We start from the raw sequence: 22575 nt of genomic DNA, 5'->3' as shown, positions 1-22575 counted from the left end.
ATTTAAAAGATTGCCCAGTCTTGTTTCAGCATGTAATCTTCCAGCTATTGGCTGTGCATTTTTACACCTGTGTTGGTTCTCTTCCAGGCATACAGAGCTGCCATGCAGACACAGTGGAGCTGGATTTTACAACTGTGCTCATGTGTAGAACAGCATCTGAAGGAGAATGCTGTTTATTTTGAGGTGGGTTAATTATGAAATCATAGTTTATCCTTTTTTATGAAGGCAGAAATATATTTACAGAGCTAATTTGTTATTATTTCCCCATGGGCAGTTTTTTAGCGACGCCAAAGAGTCCATGGACTACCTTAGGAACCTGCAGGAGTCCATTCAAAGGAAATACAGCTGTGATCGATCAAGCAGCCTACACAGACTGGAGGACCTAATTCAGGAGTCCATGGTAAACAGATGATGAAACGCATGCACGTATAGCATGCGATTAATTATGTTTTACACATTGTCTTTGTGTTGTTTGTCCCTAGGATGAGAAAGAGCAGCTCCTTCAGTACCGCAGCACTGTAGCTGGTTTAGTGGGCAGGGCTAAAAATATTGTGCAGCTCAGACCCAGGAACCCCGAAAGCCCCGTGAGATCCTCCCTCCCCGTAAAAGCCATCTGTGATTATCGTCAAATCGAGGTACTGCTCCCTGTGACATAGCACGCCTCATGTGATTTTAGTTCATTTTCAAAATTCCAAAACACAATCCATGCTATGTCTGTATCCCAAATGTTTCAGATCACCATTTACAAAGATGATGAGTGCATATTGGCCAATAACTCTCACCGAGCCAAGTGGAAAGTCATCAACCCTGCAGGGAATGAGGCCATGGTGCCGTCTGTGTGTTTCACTGTGCCGCCCCCCAACAAAGAGGCTATTGAGAAGGCAACAAGGTGAAATGCTTTCCTACTAAAAATAAAGTCAACTCACAAGATCAAAGGCACCTGACTGTACTGGCGGGCAGACATTGTCGCGTTACATTATTAATACCTTTTGCATTTCCTGCAGAACGGAGCAGTTATACCAGGATGTCCTGGCCCTGTGGCACCACTCACACATCAACATGAAGAGTGTGGTCTCTTGGCATTATCTAATGGCTGACATACGAGCCATCCGCAACTGGAATGTGGCCTCAGTATGTCGAATTATCGTTTTCTCTTCTCGATCGCCTACTTTTTACAGTCACGATTGTGTATGACAATCAGAACCGTACCAAGTGTTTGTTTGTCTCATTTCCCTGTTTATTTTCTTGACCCGTTCCAGATAAAGACCATGTTACCTGGTGAGCATCAGCAGGTCTTGAGCAACCTGCAGTCCCACTTCGACGAATTCCTGGATGACAGCAAGGAGTCTGAGGTGTTCACGTTGGCGGACCGCACCCAGCTGGAGAGAGACGTCGCGGCCTGCAAGGAATACTACCAGGAACTGCTGAGATCTGCAGAGAGAGGCAAGACTCGGATGCGCTTCCTGTTTCTCAACATCGAGCTCCCGATGTTTATTGAACACATAACCTCGAGGGAAGCACATAGTTCTTTAAGCCTTTTAAGCCTCAAGTCACTGCCTTGGAGAATTATGTAATTATTTTCCAGTGAGCTAAGAGTTTCTAAAGAGATTATTGTTTTGCTTGCCACATGTGGTCATGGGTTTTGATTAGACTAGAATATTCTGAGTGAAAAATACAGAGAATAGAATATTATTATATATAATAGAATATTTTTGTTTTTAATATTGTGATATGTGTACATATTTAAGGGCATACTCCTTCCCCAATTTATTATTTTTTTTTCTTGTTGCACTAATTTACTCTTACATTGTGATGGTGATGCCACCTAGTGGCAAACTTGTAATATTCAGTTAATTTGTGACTGGAGTTTTTGCTGGATTCCCAGTTCCCTGTGTGTTTGGGTGTACTTTGTTATTTTCATAGGGAAGCAAACTTGAACAAAATTTGATAAACCTGCCCTGTTATTGCTTGAATTACAAACATATGCTCTAATAATAAATTCATTAAAATTAAACTAATAAACTATTGTTTTCTGCAACAGAGGAACATGAGGAATTGGTGTACAATAATTACATCTCCGAAATACGCAACTTCCGCATGCATCTGGAGGCCCACGAAGAACATCTGATCAGGCAAATCCGCACACCGCTGGAGAGGGACGACCTGGAGCAGAGTCTCCAGCGCATCACAGAGCACGGGGTACATATCAATAATCATGAAATTAATTTATGAAAGAACACTCTCACTTGTGTTATTTCACCTGTGATCTTCCACATGCCACATTTTAGAGGAAGACCGCAGAGCTGAACAAACTGAAGGAGGATCTTGATGTCATGAAGGAGAAGTGTGAGCTGTTCCTCAGACAAGCCGCAGTTTCCCCGTCTGTACCGACGCTTTCCTCTGAACTCACGGTCCTTATTCAGAGCATGAGCCAAGTGTACTCCATGTCATCCATTTATATGGACAAGTAAGACATGCCCTTCACTGTCCTGAATGAACGACACTGGTATTTAGTGGCAGAATTGAAGACATGTTCATCGTCCTGTTTTTTTCCAGACTGAAAACCGTGAGCTTAGTGGTGAAGCACAGCCAGAGTGCAGAGGCGCTGGTCAAGTTTTATGAATCCAAACTGTATGTGGAAGACGCCATGAACTCGGATGTCAAATCCATTGAGACTGTCATTTCAACTCTTAAGGTAATCTGGAAAAAGAAAGGTTAGAAAAACAAAATTGTCAGTACCTTTTAATGCTAATTTTCTCCTTCTGAATGTAGCAATGGCGGACAGAGATTGACGAGAAACAAGAGGTGTTCCATGACATGGAGGATGAGCTCAAGAGGGCTCGACTAATCAGTGACCGCATGTTCAAGGCCCACAATGAGCGCGACTTTGACCTCGACTGGCACAAGGAAAAAGCTGATCAGCTGAGCGAACGGTGGCAGAACATTCACTCCCAGATTGACAGCAGGTGACTGTTTTTGTGCTCCATGAATATAAATATAATCTAAATATACATTTGTAATTACTACTACAACTATTTCTCATCGTGGTTTGTAATTCTTTCTCAGGCTTCGGGACCTGGACGGTATCAACAAGTCTCTGAAGAACTATAGAGACACTTACAGTTGTCTTGATGAATGGGTTAGAGAAATGGAAGCAGCACAGCTAAAGGCCCAAGAAAACAAACCTGAAGACAGCAAGGCACTGGCTGAGCTGTTAAACAAACAGAAGGTAGAAATGATGTGTATATGCTCTTTGTGTATGTGTGTGTTTGTATGTGTGTATATACTGTGTACATACATAAAATTGTCTTCATTTTTCAGGTCCTTGTTGCTGAAATTGAACAAAAACAGAGCAGAATTGATGAATGTCAGAAATACTCAGAGCAGTACTCTTCTGCCATTAAGGTAAACATTGAATAGCTTCCATCTCAGCCTTCTTATTTATGATTTTTTATATTAATAAAATTATTATTATTATTATTATTTGTTAACAGCAAAATGCAATGTTTGAGAAAGAGTAAGCCAGTAACATTGCATATTTTTAGGATTATGAACTTCAGCTGATGACCTTCAGTGCAATGGTTGACTCCCAACACAAATCTCCACTGAAGAAACGGAGGATGCAGAGCTCTTCTGATGCCATTCAGCAGGAGGTGATTATATGGTTTCATTTTGGTACGACAGGAAATTGGTGCAATAGCAAATACTTACCGTCTGTCTTGGTTTTCTTGTTTTTAAACAGTTCATGGATCTCCGAACCCGCTACACTGCTCTTGTCACTCTAATGACTCAGTATGTGAAGTTTGCCAGCGAAACACTGAAGAGGACTGAAGACGAAGAGGTGAGAGAACTCGGCTTTCTTCATTTGCAGAGGATTCCGCAGAACATTTAAGACCTTTTGGGCTTTGTGGTTGCTTAAATAGATTTAGCTTGACTTTGGTATCTTTGCATGGTTCCTGATTGCTCGGTTCTGTTTTGCTACCTCATTGAAAGGTAGTGGATCTCTTCTTGACTTCCTGCAAGGGTTGCATCTCTGACTATGTATGTCTCATCGTGAGGGAAGATCATTTGCTTCATTGCATGACAGAAGCAAAGAAAATGTGCAAAAGTGGTGCACGTAGCTCCTTATGGCTGGTGTTGGTCAGTTGCTGGGAGGAGAAACTTTTTTTCACAGCACGTTGTTGACCTTTCTGTGGGAAAACAAGAATTTCTCTTGTGTCTTATCATTAAAATCATCATCAGTCCTCATAGTTTAATGTAGTAAATGTTAAAATGCCTGGAGAGATTGTTTAAATATTGCTTCAGTACTCCGGTAAGAAGTAACACATACAATCTGTTTCACAATTTCTAATTAGAAATGAAGCGGTGGATGACTTGTTTTTTTGCATTATAGAACAGGAAAACTTTTGAACAAGGAGAGAATATAAAAAGGAAAGAGTGCATGGAGCTCCAAAAATCTGCATGTGAAGTAGAGATTAGTCAACTAAAACAACGGATCCACGAACAAGAGGCGATGCTGGCTGAAAGACAAGCACGGCTGGAAAAGCTGAACGGAGAAGTAGAGATGCAACAGAAGACTATTGACGACCTGAGCTTTCAGAAATCACACCTTGAACATGACGTTCATCAGTTTCGCACCAAATTAGAGATAGCTTTCAAAGACAAAGCTGCCGGTGAGCAGGAGTTAATTCACACAAAGCTGTTAATTGAGCAGGCCGAGGCCAAGTGGTCTTTGGCTCAGAGTAAACTAGAGGATTTAAAGAAGCAGAGCCCCGAACTTCAGAGAAAAACAAACCCAGAGACAGATACTGAGGAAAACCTGCATAGTCAAGTCCAGGCTGAAGCAAACATTCACAGTCAGCTGATAATTGAGTCACCTGCACGTGTAGAAGACGATAACATGAGAGACCATGTCCTGCAGCAGAAACTAGAGGAATTAGACCTGGTTCATAGAAGAGCAGACATGGCTGAGGAGAAAGCCCAAAGTTACAAGAAACTATTGGATGACAGTAATAACAGACTAAAGAAGCTTCAGGTGGACATGGAAACTGAGAGGATCAACACGAGGCAGAAATCAGACGAGTTTCAGCAAGAAACGCTTAACCTGAAGAAAGCCGTCGATGATCTTCAAGAGGAAATCAAGTCTCTTCAAAGAGCAAAGTCCTCACTGGAACAAACCACTTTCTTCCAAAGCACAGAAGTCGAGGGCCTTAAAGAGCAGTTGAAGGTCACCCAAGGAGAACTGCACAAGAAAGTTTTCACGGACCAGGATAACATTTACAAGATAAACAACTTAGAAGAAGAGGTCTCTTCCAAGCAGGCAGTAATAGATCAGCTGAAATTTAAATGCAGTGAGCTGACCATGATTAATGTCTCCTATGTTAGTGATATTAGAGATCTTCAGATCCAGACTGAGTCACTGGGGAAAGAGAAATCACTTTATGAGAAAAAGGTGAGGTCTTTGAAGAGTGAGATTGAGAGCTGGAAGCAGATGCTTGAAACAGCTGAAGAGGAAAATACCTCATTTAAGAAAGCTGAGCAGGCGTTGAAACTAAAATATAAAAACCTTGAAGCAGAGGTTGAAAGCAAGGAATTAGTTGCATCACAACTGCAAAGGAAAGTAGAGGAGTTAAAACAGGTGAACACGGAGGTGGAAATGAATTTGAAGAACGTGAAAGATAATCTTGATCTGATGACGGTCGAAATTGACAGCAAGGATCAGCAAATTGAAATCTTCAAGTGTCAGGTAGAGGCCACCAAATCCCAGTTCAGAATTATTGAGGAGGAACTAAATAAGAAATCCCAATCCGTGCATGAGCTTCAAATGAAGCTACAGGATTACAGTGAGGAGTTAAGGAAAATGACTGAACTGAAGCACAAAACAGAAACACGGAGTTCAGATATGGCCAATTATGGGAAAGAAATAACGAGTCTGAAATTGGAGCAGAACTTTTTGACTGCTGAGAGGGATTTGGTTAATCAAAAAGTAAACCGACAAGACGCTGAAATTAATGAACTGAACCTGATGTTGAAGAAAACCAATGCAGAGCTGCAAAAAGAATCGGCTGATAATCAAAAACATATCAACAAAATCAAGGCTTTAGAAAAAGAACTTTTCAATCATAAACACAGTATTAAAGATTTAAACAGCAGTTCAGAAAAAGTGACGGAAAATCTAAAGCAGGAGATTAATGCTCTTCAGAATGACAAGAAAGCAGCAGAGAGGAAAGTAGAGAACTTGAATGTCAGACTCTCGGAGTTGAGCTCTTCTCTCCTCAAAACTAAGGATGAACTGGCCAAAGAGACTAAAGACAGACAAGTTAAAGAATCCAAAATACTTCAGCTGGAGAGTGAGCTTCAAAAAAATAAAGTGAATATCAAAGAAGCAATCACGAATCCTGACAAATTCCAATCAAATCTGCAACATGAGAATACAATCCTTAACAGGGAGAAAGCTGAGGCACTTGAGAAAAACACATCACTGGAGTTAGAAATCAGAATGCTGAAGCAAAACCTAAAAAGTTCCGAAACCGAAGTTGAGCAAAAGCAAAGAGAAAACTCAGTCGTTCAGCTGAAGTCCCAGCAGATGGAAGAACAGCTGGACAAGTGCAAGAAAATGCTCGATGAGTTGAAGAGCAAACTGCAGCTTCAGAAAGACGGCTATGAGAGGCAGCTGATGCTAGTGCAGAAGGAAATAGAGAAGAAACTCATTTTACTGCAGTCTCAAATCTCAAATGACAACGAGACGTCAAAACCAAATTCCCTTAGCGCTGAATTAGCAGAAATGCTCAACAAGTATTTAAAACAAGAAGTCTTGCATCAGACCACAGTGGAATCAAAGCAACAGACGGACCAACCACTGCAAGTGCAGTTCAAAATAGACAAACTGCAGCAGGACAAAACCAAGCTCACTCACGACTTGTCACAGGCAAAATCACAGATTACCCAGCTCGAGGAGGAGAGACTTAAACTCAGTTTGAAAATAAGTGCTTTACAAAGCCTTTGCAATGAGAAGTCAAATGAGAAGACAAAGTTTAAACCGCTGTCGGCAGACAGTGAGTGCAAACCGACACTAAGGGAGAGTGAAGAGCCTCTGACACTGGGAGTTGGGGTTAAGACCGAAAACCAGAAGATGAACAAACAGGAAGTCAACGAAACAAGTCGTCAGCATGTGAAAGACAACACGGCTGCCTCCTTGAAAACAGAAGCGAAAGGGATTCAGAAGACGGCATCGTCACGTGAAGGCGGGAAATGCAGAACAGAGGATGAGTTTTTCAAAATGAAAATGTCTTCCGAGGTATGCATGAAGTCGGTTTAACCTATTTAAAACACTCATATTCAGTAGCAAGTATTAATAGGTCCAGTGTGTAACATATAGGAGAGTTTATTGATAGATAGAAATGAATTTTACCACCAAGTATGTTTGCGTAAGTATGTGTAAGTGTATAATCCCTTTTGAAGTTTTGGTAACCATAAAACTTTGACAGTATATGGAGGCTGCAAAACACTTTTCCAAAGCAGTCAAATGCTGATACAAATAATTAATGAAGAACAGTGGAGAGAGGAGAGAGTTGTGATGTAAAGGCCACTGTCTCACCATTAGATGTCAGTAACTCTTACACTCTGGACCTTTTAAATATACAGTATTTGAACACATATTGGAGTTGTAAGTGCTACAATAAACTGAAGTCATCATGTTACTGAAAGGTTCTTTCAATATTACATCTACAGATGACAACAGTGGAGAAAGAAAACAGTCTTGAAGAACTGAAACAAGACAAACGAGACAAAACTGAAGTCAATCCCAGCCAAATCCTTCATGGGTCTACAACAAAGAGAGCTTTGCAAAATGTGAGCCAAATTATCCCCGACGGGCACATGACCACAACGACACATGGATACATGGCTCTCTGTGGACAAACGGATCAAGGGCAGCACAAAATCCATCGTGTCACCAAAACAAGAATATATCAGATCAGTGAAACTGTAAACATTTCAGAGAAAAGTGCAGCAGACAGTGATGGAAAGCAGACTCTGATATATTCAACTCCCCAGAAGCTAACAGAACTCAAAGGTGGCACAGCCGATCAAATTCCAGTCACATCTAAGATCTTTGATGATGCTCAATACGTCGGTAAACCAACTGCCATTGCTGGAGTTTATGTGGAATCAAGTAAGAAAAAGATAACCTTCCTCGAGGCTGCTGAAAAGGGCTTTTTAGCAAAGACCTATGCATTTGAGTTTCTTGAAGCTCAGGCGGCTACAGGAAGCCTTACAGATTTGGCCACAGGACAGACTCTCTCAGTTGCTGAGGCTCTGGAGAGAGGTGTCATAGAGACCGGCATGAGCGATAAACTCATAGAGGCTGAGAAAGCTGTTAGAGGCTACATCCACGCTGGCAAAAAGCTGTCAGTGTTTCAGGCAATGGAGGAAAGACTTCTTGATCGATACAGGGGCAAGAAGATCCTTGAAGTCCAGGTTTCCACTGGAGGACTCATCAACCCAGGTGTGGGTGTCACGGTGTCGGCTAGCAATGCTGTCGATCAAAGTCTTTTGAACAAGGAGACTCTAAAGAGTCTGTATGATCCCGTCAGTAACCCTAAAGGTTTTCACAACCCTGACACTGGACAGAAAGCATACTACTGTGAAATACTCAAGAAATGCGTGTATGACATTGATGGTGGTGTGTTTCTTTTTCCATTCGGGGAGAGACGTCTAACAGACACTTCTCCCACGAGTTCTCATAGAATGTCTGTCGTCAGCAGCAGTCGTGGAATTGAAATGTCAACGTATGAAGCATTCAAGGCGAAACACGTTGACAAGAGGATGTATCTGTTTCTGGCACAGCAGGAAAGTGAATGGCAGGAAAAGTCCGTAGTTGACACTAGTGGAAGCCCACTGCACATTATCACTGATGTCAAAAGTGGCAGACAGCTTTGTCTGGAATCTGCTCTGAATCAGAGGTTCCTTGAAGCGTCTGAGCTTGACAGCTATTGCAGCGGGCGTCTTAGCATCTATGAGCTTGCAGACCTTATATTTTCCAGAATGGTCGTTATTGAGGATGTTAACAGCCCCATTGCTGGTCTCTGGGATGTAGCTCAGAGGAAGAGACTGTCCGTTCTTCAGGGTTTCCAGCAGGGATTTACTGATAGAACCACCGCCTTAAGACTGTTGGAGGCCCAGGCCTGCACTGGAGGTATTTGTGATCCCTCTTCAGGGGACAAAGTTACAATATCTGAGGCTCTCAAAAGAGGTCTGGTAGATGAGGCCCTGAAACAGCAGCTCCAACAGTTTGAGCAAGCATTTAATGGCATTGTTCACCCAAGTTCTGCAAAGACTTTGTCTATTTCCCAGGCTCTGCAAGAAAAACTCTTGCCCAAGGATGTTGGTTTTCGCTGTGTTGAGTATCAGCTCCTGACTGGAGGATTGATAAATCCTGATACTCAGGATAGAGTCTCACTGGAGGAGGTCATTCAGAGTGGCCTTGTTGACAAAGTAACTGCCTCTGTGCTCAAGGATGAGAAGTTTCACACTAGAAGTCTCACTTGTCCGAAGACCAAGAGAAGAATCACATTCAAAGAGGCTCTTGAAAGAAGTGTGTTTGACTGCCACACAGGGCTAAGACTACTGGAGGCTTCAAAAGTTCTTGGTTCTGCAGCCAAATCAGCATTTCTCTATGCTTGTGCATTTAACCAATAAACAATTGCAAACATGTTCGTCCAAAACCTTTGCAAATAGGAATTTCTTTGATTTTTCCTTTTTTCACAGTCGTACGCTTTCTTTTATGGTTTACACATATTTGATGCAACTGACGATGGTTCAATGTTTTAGTCTGATTATAAATGTAGTACATCAGCGCCCCTCCCTTGTAAAGGTTCCCACATTGAGTAACAATCTTGTTGAAAACCCATCTGCTTTGATTGTAGAGATCTGTTGATGAGGAGAAGAGAGAGCACGGTGATAAAGTTAGCAAACTATTGCACTGGACGAAACAGACCCTGAACACTGATGGTAATGCTGTGAAAGATAGCAATGCCAACACAGATGCGTCTAATAAACCCCAGGTAAATAATATGTATTGTTCTTTTTTTGTTTTGTTGTACATTATGTGATCCTTCAGTTTAATGGCAAAGAGTATTTTTCTATTCAAAATGGTATGGGACTTTTCTGTCACAGTGTATGATTTCTAATAAAAACATAGTCCACTTTCTGATTCATGTAATCCATATGTGTTACACTGTTCAGCAAGGACTGGTTTACTATATGCCCTGTTTATACTCACATGGTTAGTAGCTGTGATGTGTTTGATCATTTCACCCCTAATTCATTCAGTAAATATGTTGCACAAGCACCTATGATTCACAACAACCTCACTGATTCAGAAATGATAACAGCTTTTCTTGTCATGGTTCAGTTCTGATTTCTGGCCTTTGTTCCTTAGCTTACATGTACTCCTCATACTATATAGTACATAGTAGGGCTGAACAATCTGGTTACAGTAATTGTCATTTTTCAGACATAATAACCCTAACCCTAACCCATAGCAATTTCCAATATACATTTTAAAGTCGAGGTTCAAAATGTAACACAAGATGGATCATTGTCATATTGGCTGCCATCGGGATATTAACTATTCTACTCAAGGATGAGAACTGAAAGACATAAATGTCTGTATTGCATTTTTATATTGGAAAAAAATATAGAACAGTAATTTTTTTTTGCTATTTTCTTTATTTAAAAATAATTATTGATAAGTCCTAATACATGCAAAATTCAAAATGACCCAGATATGGCTGGCTATCCTCCAGTATACATTGCAATGTTTAATGCATTACAAAGGTTTAAAGGAGTAGATTACCATTATTCATTTACTGTGGTGACTAGTATATATTTGACTCATTTTATATGAATTAATCAATTATCAATGTGATTCAAATAAGTATACCAATACAATAATGCCAGGGTATGCACATGTGTAAATACTTTGTGATGTGTGAAGATTTGTGTGTCTTTTGACAATAACACAAGAGCAGTCATGCAGAAGCAACAGTCATTTATTTGATGTTGTTTGGTGTTTTAGGTGTCAGTTGAGGAAATGGTCACTAAGAAGGAACAAATAGCAGAAGCCCTGAGGGCCACACAAATGATGCTTAACAAACACAGTGACAGGTAAGAAACGCTCTTGTGCTTGACATGCAGACAACGCTGTCCACTGTCAAAACTCTCTGCCTCATCATGTTTGTCTTACAGAATGACAGAGGAGGAAAGAGAGAAGGCCCAGGAGCAGCTGAAGTCACTCAACCAGGCGTTCAGTGAACTCTCCCAACAGTGTTTGGATCAGACAACCTCTGCAGAAGAGGTTGGGCTCTACGCTCTCTGTTTAGTAAAGTGGATTGCATTAGTGTCTTATGTGTTTGAGAACAGTGCCACCTGATGTCCACTTGCATGACTAACCTTTTTACTCAATAGGACAAGTTGTCTTTTGCATCATGTATTTCCTCCTCTTACACTGGTTCATTAGGGAAGGACAGAAAACAAGATGTTTTCCACTGAAACGAAAAATATGCTGTAAACATGCTCGATTTCCTTTGGCTTTGGTCTGGCATTTCACCATAATCTCTGTTCTGACAGGATAACGAATACACTGCATAACACTACAGTGTGTGGTTTGACTAACAACTCTCTTTTTGCAAGATGTTCCATTCACAGATGCATGATAGCTTTAAGTGTACTATTCGTCACTCTCCTGTTGCAACCCCTGAAGCAGTCTTGTACATGATGTTTTAATATGCCCATGTTTGTGTCGGGGTGAGTATAGAGTTTGTCTTGCTTTTGGATATTTGAATTTTACACAAATAAACAAGTTTTGGTGTTTAAAACAGTTCAGTAATTTGTGATATTTTCCTTTTCTGCAGGTTTTCAATCCCATTGATGAGACTTGTTGGCTTGGGAATGGAACCAATAGTTCCCTGACTGATGATATAACTTGGAACACTCTCCCAGAGGCCCAACTCATGATCTGTGATGATTCCATACATGATCACATATACAAGTTCACGCTGGATGACTTCTCAGAGATGAGTGATGCAAATAGGTGCATACAGACTTCATACTTTTCCTCTGTCTCCCTCTCTGATGTAGCGGCAGCTAGGAAAAGGCCCACTTGTGAAGACCTGGTTGTCAAGGTGATAGAGATCAAACAAATCTGTGATGAAATGGAGATGTGTTACACAGGCGACACTCTTACCCTGGACAGGGCCTTTCATTCGGGTTTAATACCTGCTTCTGTCTATATAGAGATTCTACATAGACAACAGACCTGTCAGGATATGATGGATCCTAAATGTGCTGGAAATGTGCCACCCCTAGAGCCTGAGGAAGAGTTTGGACCTTGTAAGATCAACAGGCTGATATTAAAGTGTCTCAGCAGAAATGAATCACCAGCAACAGGGAGAAATATTAACACTCTTAGGTCTACTTTTCCTGGTTTAAGTGGTCAAGAGGTCATGTCAAGGCTGGTGGATGCTCAGTTAGGTGTTGGTGATCCCAAAGAAGGTCAAAATGTAACAGCTGAGAAGTCAGAGGATGCTAGGAACCTCCAGAATGGTGACAAGCTAAAGGTGGATGCAGCCGTGCAGTGTGATTTGATGAGCTCTAGTAGCACACTCGTTGTACTTGGAAATCAGCAGCAGTTTATGGGACTTGTGTTGCCTCACTCTGGTGGAATTCAAACTTTTTCCACCTCATTTCATTACCATGAACAAAACACCACTGATTATACAAGCAGTGTGTTCAGTAATTGGCAAAAGATAGTGGCTTTTTACATTCCAGAAACTTCAGAGATACTAGACATCACCTCAGCCATTGAGAATGGTTTGACTGACAGCTACACAGCAGATGTTTTGAAAGCTATAGAAATTCCTGATGTGTTCCCTGATCTTGATCAACTCCATGAACACTTTTCTTCTTGGCTCATGTATAAACATCTAATAGTTACTGGGTCCTATCAAGATGCAGAAAGTATAAAAGTTGACAACATCCCTAGTCCCACAGAAGCAAGGCAGTTATTCATCTCCTACCTAATGATGAACAGTTTCATTGATCTACAGTCAGGACAGAGGGTCGTAATACTCGATAAACAGCTGAGTAAAATGATGAACATCTTCCTTGAAGATGTGATATTTTCAAACACCATCGAGAATAATGTAAGTTCTCTCAACATAAACATGGGCAATCCTTCAGAACAGTTGATGATAGATGAGGAAACAGAAGTCATGGAAAACACACCGACATTTGATCCCTTTGATTTTGTTTCTTCAGGCAATGGGAGGATTACTTTTGATGCACAATCACAACGCACATTTGACATTCATGATTTAGTTTCTTCAGGAAACAGTAGGGTTACCCTTGATGAAAATACATATGTTTTTGTTTCCCCAGACAATGAGAGAATCATCGTCAATGAACAATCACAGCACACATTTGATCCTCATGATTTAGTTTCTTCAGGAAACGGAAGAATCACCTTCATTGAACAATCTCAACACACATTTGACCCTCACGATTTAGTTTCTTCAGGAAATGGGAGGATAACCTTCAGCGAACAGTCACAACACACACTTGACCCTCCGATTTAGTGGGAGGATTACTTTGATGCACAATCACAACACACACTTGACCCTCACGATTTAGTTTCTTCAGGCAATGGGAGGATAACCTTCAGCGAACAATCACAACACACATTTGACCCTCACGATTTAGTTTCTTCAGGAAATGGGAGGATAACCTTCAGCTTAACAGTCACAACACACACTTGACCCTCACGATTTAGTTTCTTCAGGATATGGGAGGATTACTTTTGATGCACAATCACAACACACTTGACCCTCACGATTTAGTTTCTTCAGGCAATGGGAGGATTACTTTTGATGCACAATCACAACACACACTTGACCCTCGATTTAGTTTCTTCAGGAAATTGATAACCTTCAGCTTAACAATCACAACACACACTTGACCCTCACGATTTAGTTTCTTCAGGAAATGGGAGGATAACCTTCAGCGAACAATCACAACACACACTTAACCCTCACGATTTAGTTTCTTCAGGAAATGGGAGGATAACCTTCAGCGAACAGTCACAACACACACTTGATCCTTACGATTTAGTTTCTTCAGGAAATGGGAGGATAAACTTAACAGTCACAACACACACTTGACCCTCACGATTTAGTTTCTTCAGGAAATGGGAGGATAACCTTCAGCTTAACAGTCACAAACACTTGACCCTCACGATTTAGTTTCTTCAGGAAATGGGAGGATAAACTTCAGCTTAACAGTCACAACGCACACTTAACCCTCACAATTTAGTTTCTTCAGGAAATGGGAGCACCTTCAGCGAACAGTCACACACACTTGACCCTCACGATTTAGTTTCTTCAGGAAATGGGAGGATTACTTTGATGCACAATCACAACACACACTTGACCCTCACGATTTAGTTTCTTCAGGCAATGGGAGGATTACTTTGATGCACAATCACAACACACACTTGACCCTCACGATTTAGTTTCTTCAGGAAATGGGAGGATAACCATGAACAGTCACCACTTGACCCTCACAATTTAGTTTCTTCAGGAAATGGGAGGATAACCTTCAGCTAACAGTCACAACACACACTTGACCCTCACTTATTCAGTAACAGTCACAACTCTTCCAGAAATGGGAGGATAACCTTCAGCGAACAGTCACAACACACACTTGACCCTCACGATTTAGTTTCTTCAGGAAATGGGAGGATAACCTTTAACAGTCACACAACACACACTTGACCCTCACTTATTTCTTCAGGAAATGGGAGGATAACCTTCAGAACAGTCACAACACACACTTGACCCTCACGATTTAGTTTCTTCAGGAAATGGGAGGATAACCTTCAGCGAACAGTCACAACACACACTTGACCCTCATGATTTTGTTTCTTCAGGAAATGGGAGGATTACTTTTGATGAAAATACACAGCAGACATTTGATCCTAATGTTTTTGTGTCCTTTGACAATGGGAGAATTCCCCTCAGTGAACAATCACAACACACGTTTGATCCTCATGATTTTGTGTCTTCTGACAATGAGAGAATTCCCTTTGGTGAACAACCACAACACATATCTGATCCTCCCAATTATGTTTCTTCAGACAGTTGGAGGATTACCATCAATGAAAAAATTAATTCTGATTCCACAGACACTGGCATAGAGGAGAAAAGTATGTCTCAAAATACTACATGCCAGACTAAGCCCGATGAATTTGCAGAAAGAGTTTGTGAAAGTAGTTCACAAACAGATGTTGGAGATACTTTCAATGAATGCCTTGATATTCCAGCTTCTGTAGAGATGCCAATACTTTCCACATTAACTTCTGTGAAAAACACATATGTTGGATCATTAACCACGATGTGTGACTCTGAGTCTGCAGTGACGCCTATCTCTCAGACACAAGAACACTATGATGCTGAGTCAGTGTGCAGTGAATCAAAAACTGTCAACTTGGTAGAGGGTGAATATGAGGGAGACTATGTTGTCCATGTACCAGATGCACAAGTGGAGAAAAGGGTGGGTTTAGATGTCACCTCTGGGGGACATCATGACATGGGTGGTGCTCTCAGTAAGGGCCTGCAGGACAGAACGATACAGAAACAGCTTAATCTACAGGCAGATGAAAAGGGAAATGTTGAAGTAGGTGAGGAGGAGTCGGTATCTTTTTTAAAACAGATACTGTCAGATGGACCCGGGATCTCAAATATTACTTTTCCTTCAATAGAAGAGCAGCGCCTGTTAAAATCAGACTGCACTGTTAGTACTTGTGAGTCTTTGCAGTCTCGATTATTCACTGATGCTGTTAAGATCCTCAAAGTAGACGTCAAAGCAGACTTGTTCCCAGAAGAAAAAGGCAACCAATCCATCTCTGTTGATCAAAATTTGGATTTAATTAGTATAAATGAAACTGAGAACACACAGGGGTCGACTGAAAGTAAGGTCACAGACATTGTGCTGGAGGAGGATGTTGAAGAGAATGTTAGCACATTAGATTGTGTGACTCGAGGAAATGTAGACGAGAGGAGTCATTATCTACAAACCCTCCCTCCATCTGTTTCTCCGGTGAGCTCACCCTCCACATGGAATCAGGAAACTATGACGTGTATCAGTCCTACAGACAAATCGCCTTTACTGGCTGAAGACACTGACTCACTGGTCTTAATCAATTCCGACCTGGCAGATAGAGCTACTGCATCTGTTGAGATAGAAAGTGCTACTCTAGCTATCCAGTCACGTCCATCTACACTAATCGACAGAACCTCCAACAACAACAACCCAGATCCAGAAAGCCACTCTTATCATTCTAATAAACGGGACAGCCCATCTATTCATAGGGATTCTTGCTTTACTGGATACAATTCCCCACTGGGTAAAGAGACATTAAGAGAGAGTGAGTTAGATGAGTCTTCTCAACATCACAATGCATTGTCTGAGGAAAGTAGATGGAACAATGACACAAATGCTGTTCAGTCACCTGTTAACAATGAGGAAAATCGAAGTATGTATTACTCATCATCTGGGGATTTGGTTGAAAGTGCAATTACCTCAGTTTCTAGGGGTGACCATAGCAACGACAAAAACATTGCAGATGATGGCAGTCGAATCACATTACCTCAGTACACAGTGCTTCACTCTGAAAGTGATTTTAGTGTTGGTTCTGAGCCCACGTTCTCTGAAAATGGTGTGAGATCTCAACAACAGAACTCCTCTCAGTTACCTGTTGTTTCCAATGAAATAACTGCATCAAATTTGAGCAATCATGAAGTTTCTTGTGACACACTTCTAGCTGCTAAAAATCCATTGGACTCAAAGCACCGTGGTTCAGATGAGGCTGAGTTACAATTTGAGAGTTTTTCCCTAGAGAGACAACATGAGGACCTTATTAGCTGTTCTGATCAGATATCAGTGTCAAGAAGTGAGACAGAAAATAAAGAAATTGAGGCAACTGTGTGCTGTTTACATCTACCTTCTGCATCGTCAGACTGCATCTCAGGACCGTCTGAAACTAGCATAGGAGAAATGTCAGGATCTGTTATTCTACCAGAAGGGAATGGATTAGAAGTAAAAACTTCAGAAAATCCACAGATAGTGACTGATAACTTGTCACTCAGTAGCATTAAATCAGCTTTTGCCTCTTCAGCTTCATCGATGTTTTCTAATGCTGAAAGTACATGTGGAGATCACCTGGAGGGAATGCTTAAAACAGACACAAATGTTGGTGAAACTAAAGTCACTGAAAGCAATATCATCAGTAATCCGGATAGTCAAGAACCGATCCTAGACGATGGAGAGATTTATGAGGGAGACACAGCTCATGAACTTGTAGAGAGCAGTCAACCAGGTCTTCTCATGGATTTGCCAAAGCAAAATACCTCTAGCTTGAACAACAGTGAACACAAAAACCCAGTATTAATACAGCACAAAGTCTGTGAGAAGACAGAAGAGCCAGATGACCCAAATATACAGCTGCAAACACTGCAAGATCTCAAGACGGTGTCCTTAAGCCAGGACCTTTCAGTGCTTCAGGAAATGGTGGACACTCTTAGCGGTGCTCAGGGAGGTGAATCTCAGGAAGATCAGCAGCAGCACAAAGAGGCAGAGGATGAGGGCTCAGCAGAAGAAAACCTGGATCTCAGTCACAAACCATCTCAGTTGTCTACTGACTCAGATGCCTGCAAAGTTGTGGAGCTCAGAAATAAGGTAGTATGCTGTTTTATGTTCTTTCACAGTGAAGCTAACCATATACTTGGATGTTGGCTTGATTTGCTCCATTTTTATGTTGTTTTTTTATGCACAGCTGTTTTCCATCCAGGATTTCTTAGAGTGTGTTGGGAAACTCCAGGATCACGCTGACATTTTAGATGATGTGAGAAAAGACCTTTTAATCCAGACACCCACTGGAAAAAACATGGAAGAGCTGCAGCTCCAAATCGAGGAATGTCAGGTGAGAAAGGCAAATGTATTCTCTTTGGTGTAATATTTAATAACGTGAAATCCAATAATCCACAACTTTTCCATGTATTTACTACATACATGTAGTAGACCCTAAATAAATCTGCTCTTGTATCTAGTCTCTAGAGTCCCAACTGTCTAAATTGGCTGGCTGTATGGCAGTTGATGTGGAAAAAGCAAAATGGCTCCTAAATTCTGCCGATGATGACATCCCCATACAAATCCACCAAGATCTGGCCTCAGTGTATCTGCAATTAGAGCCAAATTTCACCGCTGTTTCCCAACTGTGTGCCGAGAAGAATCACTCATTAATTCAAGCAATGGAAACACAGAAGGTCAGTGGTGATTAATGCTAATTAAAACAAACAAGTAACGTAAATCATGTGTTGACTCTTGTAAACTTGGTTTCAGGGTCACTTGGAATCCATGTACCAGAAACACCTCAGTGATCTTGAGGAACTAGCTGGCCTCATCCAAAATGAATCTGAGATTCAGGGCATGGATTTGAACTCATGTGATGTGGACATGCTGAAACACTGTATCCAGCAGAACAAGGTACATTTTCCATCCAATTAAAAGAATCATTCCAAATCTACAGTAATTGCTGAAACTCACTCAGGATTCATCTTTTCTTGTTCCAGGATACAGAAAGCAACGTTCTAAATGAAGCTAGATATAATTTGGAGGATGTCACGTTTGATATCCAGAGCTTTATTTCTGAGCACGCTCAGTTCTTGAGTGCCACTCAGAGCAGCTCACTTCTGAAGTTCCTCAGCACCACTCAGCGAGCTTTGCGGGACCAAACTGAGAAACTTGTTACACGGAGGACAACCTTAGAGGTCCTACTGGACAAAAGACAGCAGGAAAACCATGTGAAGGTCTGCTTGGAAAAGTGACGTTTAAGATCACAGGTTTCACAACAGTGTGTACATGTTTGCTTTGCAAAACAAAGTTAGTAACTTATGCACATAGTGTAGGCTGTGACAGTTTTATTACTCTTATGTGAAATTATTTATTCAATAGAAGAAGAGAAAACTGTGAATTTTAGGACCTTTATACTTTTTCACAGCTACTTCATTGTTGAAAGGAATTATTGTCTTCTCCTTCCAAGATTTTCGATTGCTCTAAATGTGAATGTGTTTTGGAGTAACAACTGTCTTGCATGCTCTAGTGCTTGATCACTCCTGCGCACTAACGTTTGTGGTGGTTGTATTCTACAGGCCTCAAGACAGCAGTGATCAACTAACAGTGGAAAAATGCACCCTCTTTGCTGGAACACAGCAAACCCACTAACACACACAGTATAATGTCCTCCAGTGCTTATTACCATCACAAGACCAAAAGTGGCAAATGACATAAGAGCATGTTTACAGCATATTAGAGTTCGGCACTATTGCGGTTAAGGAAAGATTTTTATCTTGCATGTTTCTTTTGTGTGCATATAAACGTCTTTCTCATGTTTAGAGTTCCTTTTTCCCCACGTTTCCCTGAGTTGTTTACAATATAGGCATTCATGAAAACCCAATGTTTTACTGAGTGTGCATGTGTGTGTGTCCACATGAAACTTGCTGTTGTTTACTTGTGGTGTTTTTTCTTTATGTGTTCATTTTTCAGTCTTTATTGGAGAAGCACAAGGAGTTCACAGAGAAATTAGAGGAAATGTGTGATAATCTCACCTTGACTGAAAACCGCCTGATTGGTCATCAGCAACAGACTGAAAGCGCTGAGAGCGTCACAGATCTGCAGCAGTACCAGCATGAGCATCAGGTTTGATTTTCTTTGCTTTTCTGAAATGTGACTGTTTGCCATTGAAAGCTGCTTTATTCCATGCTAATACTTCTTCTCGTGCTTTATATCTGCCTGATATGAATTAAGGCTCTACAAAAAGACGTACTGACAAATGCCAGTGCCTTGAATGAGGTCATCGCCAGTACTAAAAATTTTCTGGAAGAAAACCGGAACAAGTTGATGCCAGATCAAATCGCCATCATTGAAAGCAAGTTGGAAGAGGCTAAAAGCAAAGCCAAGCTCATCAACCAGCGGGCTGAGGAGTCCAGAAAAGATCTGGAGAAGGTTGTTACCACAGCCATAAAACAGGAGAGTGAAAAGGTCAGAATACTTTCATATGTGTTCTCTATAAAATCTATGCATCATGATTTATATACAGTAGTTACTTCCATTGTTCTCTAATGAGTATTTTAAACATTTCATGTATTTATCTTTTCAGGCAGCAGCTGTTGAGCGACTTGAAGAAAGTAAGAACAAAATCGAAGGTCTTCTCGACTGGATATCTAACATTGGCAGTGAAAAAGAGAGCGGCTTGGATCAAAGTGACCCTTTAAGCAACGAGAATGGAAACCTGCCAGAGCAAACCTCCACTAAGGGACTGATAGGAGAGAATGATGATGCCAACGGAAATGCTTTGGAGACCACTGAAAATGATTCTGGCAGAGAGACCCGAGGCAGTAAGGACGCCTCCATGGACCTCAATAAGCAGTACGACAGGGTCAAGGTATTGTTCATTATTTGTCTACAGTAGTGTACAGACTTTGATGTTGGCTTCTCTCTAGGCGCTAGATGGTGTGCAAGAAACACACAAAAAGATTAAGAAGTTAATTCTAATGTGAAAAAAAACAACAATTTAAAAAACAAAAATCACCAAAACTTACACACTGTAGCTTTAAGCCTATTAAGCAGCAATTTCCTACTCTGATAAAAACACCTTTTCTTCATGATTCCATCTTGCCCTGTCTCATGTGTCCTCTCCCGTTAGATAAACTCTCATTATGTCGTCCTTCACAAAATCCATGAACCTGTTATGTAATCTTCCTCTTAACCTGCTGCCCAGTAGCCCTATCTTCAGCATCCGTTGACCAATATAGTCACTATCCTCTGCACGTGACCATACCATCTCTACCGTGCCTCTCTTACTTATGAAAACACACAACTTCAAATTTTAATTATAATAGGAAAGAATGGAAAAAATTTTATTCAGACCAGTATTTACACCAAATAATATCACCATTTGTACCGCTATTGTTCCCACAGGCTCATCATCAGGAGATTCTGTCCCAGCAACAGGATCTAATCATGGCCACCCAGTCCGCTCAGGCTCTGCTAGAGAGGCAAGCCAACGTTCTGTCCCCAGAGGAGAAGGACAAACTGCAGAAGAACATCCAGGAACTGAAGGGACGCTACGAGGCCTCGCTGACACAGGCTGAGCAGCAGATGAAGCATGTGCAGTGTGTGCAGGAGGAGCTGAAGAAGTTCCAGGATGACTGTGAGGAGTTTGAGGGCTGGTTGAACCAGTCCGAGGGAGAGATTCAGGGACTGGGTGCTCCTGCAGCCTCCCTCAATATCCTCAGTGACAAACTGCAGCGACAGAAGAGCTTTTCAGAAGACGTGATTTCCCACAAAGGGGACCTTCGCTTCATCACCATTTCAGGACAGAAAGTACTGGACGTGGCTAAAGCCTGTGGAATGGGTGACCCTGCAGCTAAAAACCCACTGTTGGACGTGGACACTTCAGGAACATGTTCCACTGTCAAGGATAAACTGGACTCAGCAGCAAGTCGATACAAAGCACTTCATTCACAGGTATTTTAGGCTGCAGTGACACGATGTTGCCACTGGGTGGTAGCATTTGTCTGCATAGGGAGTTCACAAACTCTCTGTACTGCTTTGCTGTCACACTATCTTCTGTAATCACTGTCATCAGAGTAACTTTGTACTGAGTATCATTTAATGTCCTCTGTTTCAGTGCAATCAACTTGGCAACAACCTCAAAGACGTGGTTGACAAGTACAAGAAATACGACGACTCCAGCGCTGGTCTTTTGAAGTGGCTTAACATTTCAGAGGAGGAGGCGAGGAAGCAGCAATCAGATGCCATAGCAGCCGAACCTCAAACACTACAGAAACAGCTAGAAGAGACCAAGGCAAGAAACACCGCAAGTCAGGGCAGATTCACCTAGGTCTAGTCTTACAGCTTTATCCCTGGTTGTGGTCTTTTTAAGTATCTTGGTGTGAGTTTTTCATAGTTCAGTGATGCCTCTCTTGTTATATCCTGTGTTGGCCACACAGGGTTCTGATGAAAGGGCCCCTTTTATCTGTCTTTCCATGTAAAGCAATGAAAATAGTTTTCCAGTTCAAAACGGCTTTCCCTTACTGACCATCATAAACCCTGCGTGAACAGTCGTAGATGCTATCTTTTGAATATTCCAAGTAATTTAATAAAGAAAGGTTGTTTTTTTATGAGTAACATATGCATAACTTGGAGCATTGACTGGGAGTCAAGGATGTGGCACAGTAGACCTGCCTTACCATATACAGTGTTTCCACTGACTTAAGAGCAACAAAGCTATTTTTAGCTGATTGTTCAAATTCAGACCCACATGTGAGTGGTTTGATTCTTGTTATTTGCAGCTTACGTAGCCCTACTAGACGATAAGAAACTCGGCTGACAGAGATGTCTCTGTAAATGCTTTTGGCTGCAGTTCGCTTCTACATTTCTCTGTGGGGAGGTAGTGAC

The 22575-nt window shown here is 41.4% G+C and overlaps 2 protein-coding genes and 1 long non-coding RNA gene across 9 annotated transcripts in view; 2 read left to right on the top strand and 1 right to left on the bottom strand.

Annotated features, from left to right (window-relative positions):
* Positions 1-22575, top strand: part of dst (dystonin) — a 96100-nt gene that overhangs the window by 39302 nt on the left and 34223 nt on the right. For all 7 annotated transcript variants that reach the window (XM_044045314.1, XM_044045320.1, XM_044045316.1 and 4 more), the window contains 22 exons: positions 88-183; positions 275-400; positions 483-635; positions 735-889; positions 1005-1131; positions 1260-1443; positions 2042-2199; positions 2289-2467; positions 2557-2695; positions 2773-2966; positions 3067-3229; positions 3322-3405; positions 3546-3653; positions 3743-3841; positions 9927-10064; positions 11081-11169; positions 11251-11359; positions 19660-19812; positions 19921-20154; positions 20273-20557; positions 21094-21642; positions 21806-21982. In XM_044045314.1, coding sequence (XP_043901249.1) covers positions 88-183; positions 275-400; positions 483-635; positions 735-889; positions 1005-1131; positions 1260-1443; positions 2042-2199; positions 2289-2467; positions 2557-2695; positions 2773-2966; positions 3067-3229; positions 3322-3405; positions 3546-3653; positions 3743-3841; positions 9927-10064; positions 11081-11169; positions 11251-11359; positions 19660-19812; positions 19921-20154; positions 20273-20557; positions 21094-21642; positions 21806-21982 — 3699 coding nt within the window. The remainder of the gene's footprint in view (positions 1-87; positions 184-274; positions 401-482; positions 636-734; positions 890-1004; positions 1132-1259; positions 1444-2041; positions 2200-2288; positions 2468-2556; positions 2696-2772; positions 2967-3066; positions 3230-3321; positions 3406-3545; positions 3654-3742; positions 3842-9926; positions 10065-11080; positions 11170-11250; positions 11360-19659; positions 19813-19920; positions 20155-20272; positions 20558-21093; positions 21643-21805; positions 21983-22575) is intronic.
* On the top strand, positions 4389-9956 carry LOC122781580 (desmoplakin-like). Its single transcript, XM_044045322.1, has 2 exons — positions 4389-7297; positions 7732-9956. Exons 1-2 carry the CDS (start codon positions 4442-4444, stop codon positions 9697-9699), a joined length of 4824 nt encoding a protein of 1607 aa, XP_043901257.1. The 5' UTR covers positions 4389-4441; the 3' UTR covers positions 9700-9956.
* LOC122781582 lies at positions 14211-14955 on the bottom strand. Its single transcript, XR_006361815.1, has 3 exons — positions 14934-14955; positions 14735-14803; positions 14211-14258 (listed from the first exon to the last, which is right to left on the bottom strand). It is a non-coding gene; the product is annotated as an uncharacterized LOC122781582 (long non-coding RNA).

Source organism: Solea senegalensis, linkage group LG15 (assembly GCF_019176455.1).
Source record: "Solea senegalensis isolate Sse05_10M linkage group LG15, IFAPA_SoseM_1, whole genome shotgun sequence".
NCBI classification, from domain to species: Eukaryota; Metazoa; Chordata; class Actinopteri; order Pleuronectiformes; family Soleidae; genus Solea; species Solea senegalensis.
The sequence above is the reverse complement of the archived record's forward strand: the minus strand, read 5'-3'. Positions and strand labels throughout refer to the sequence as shown.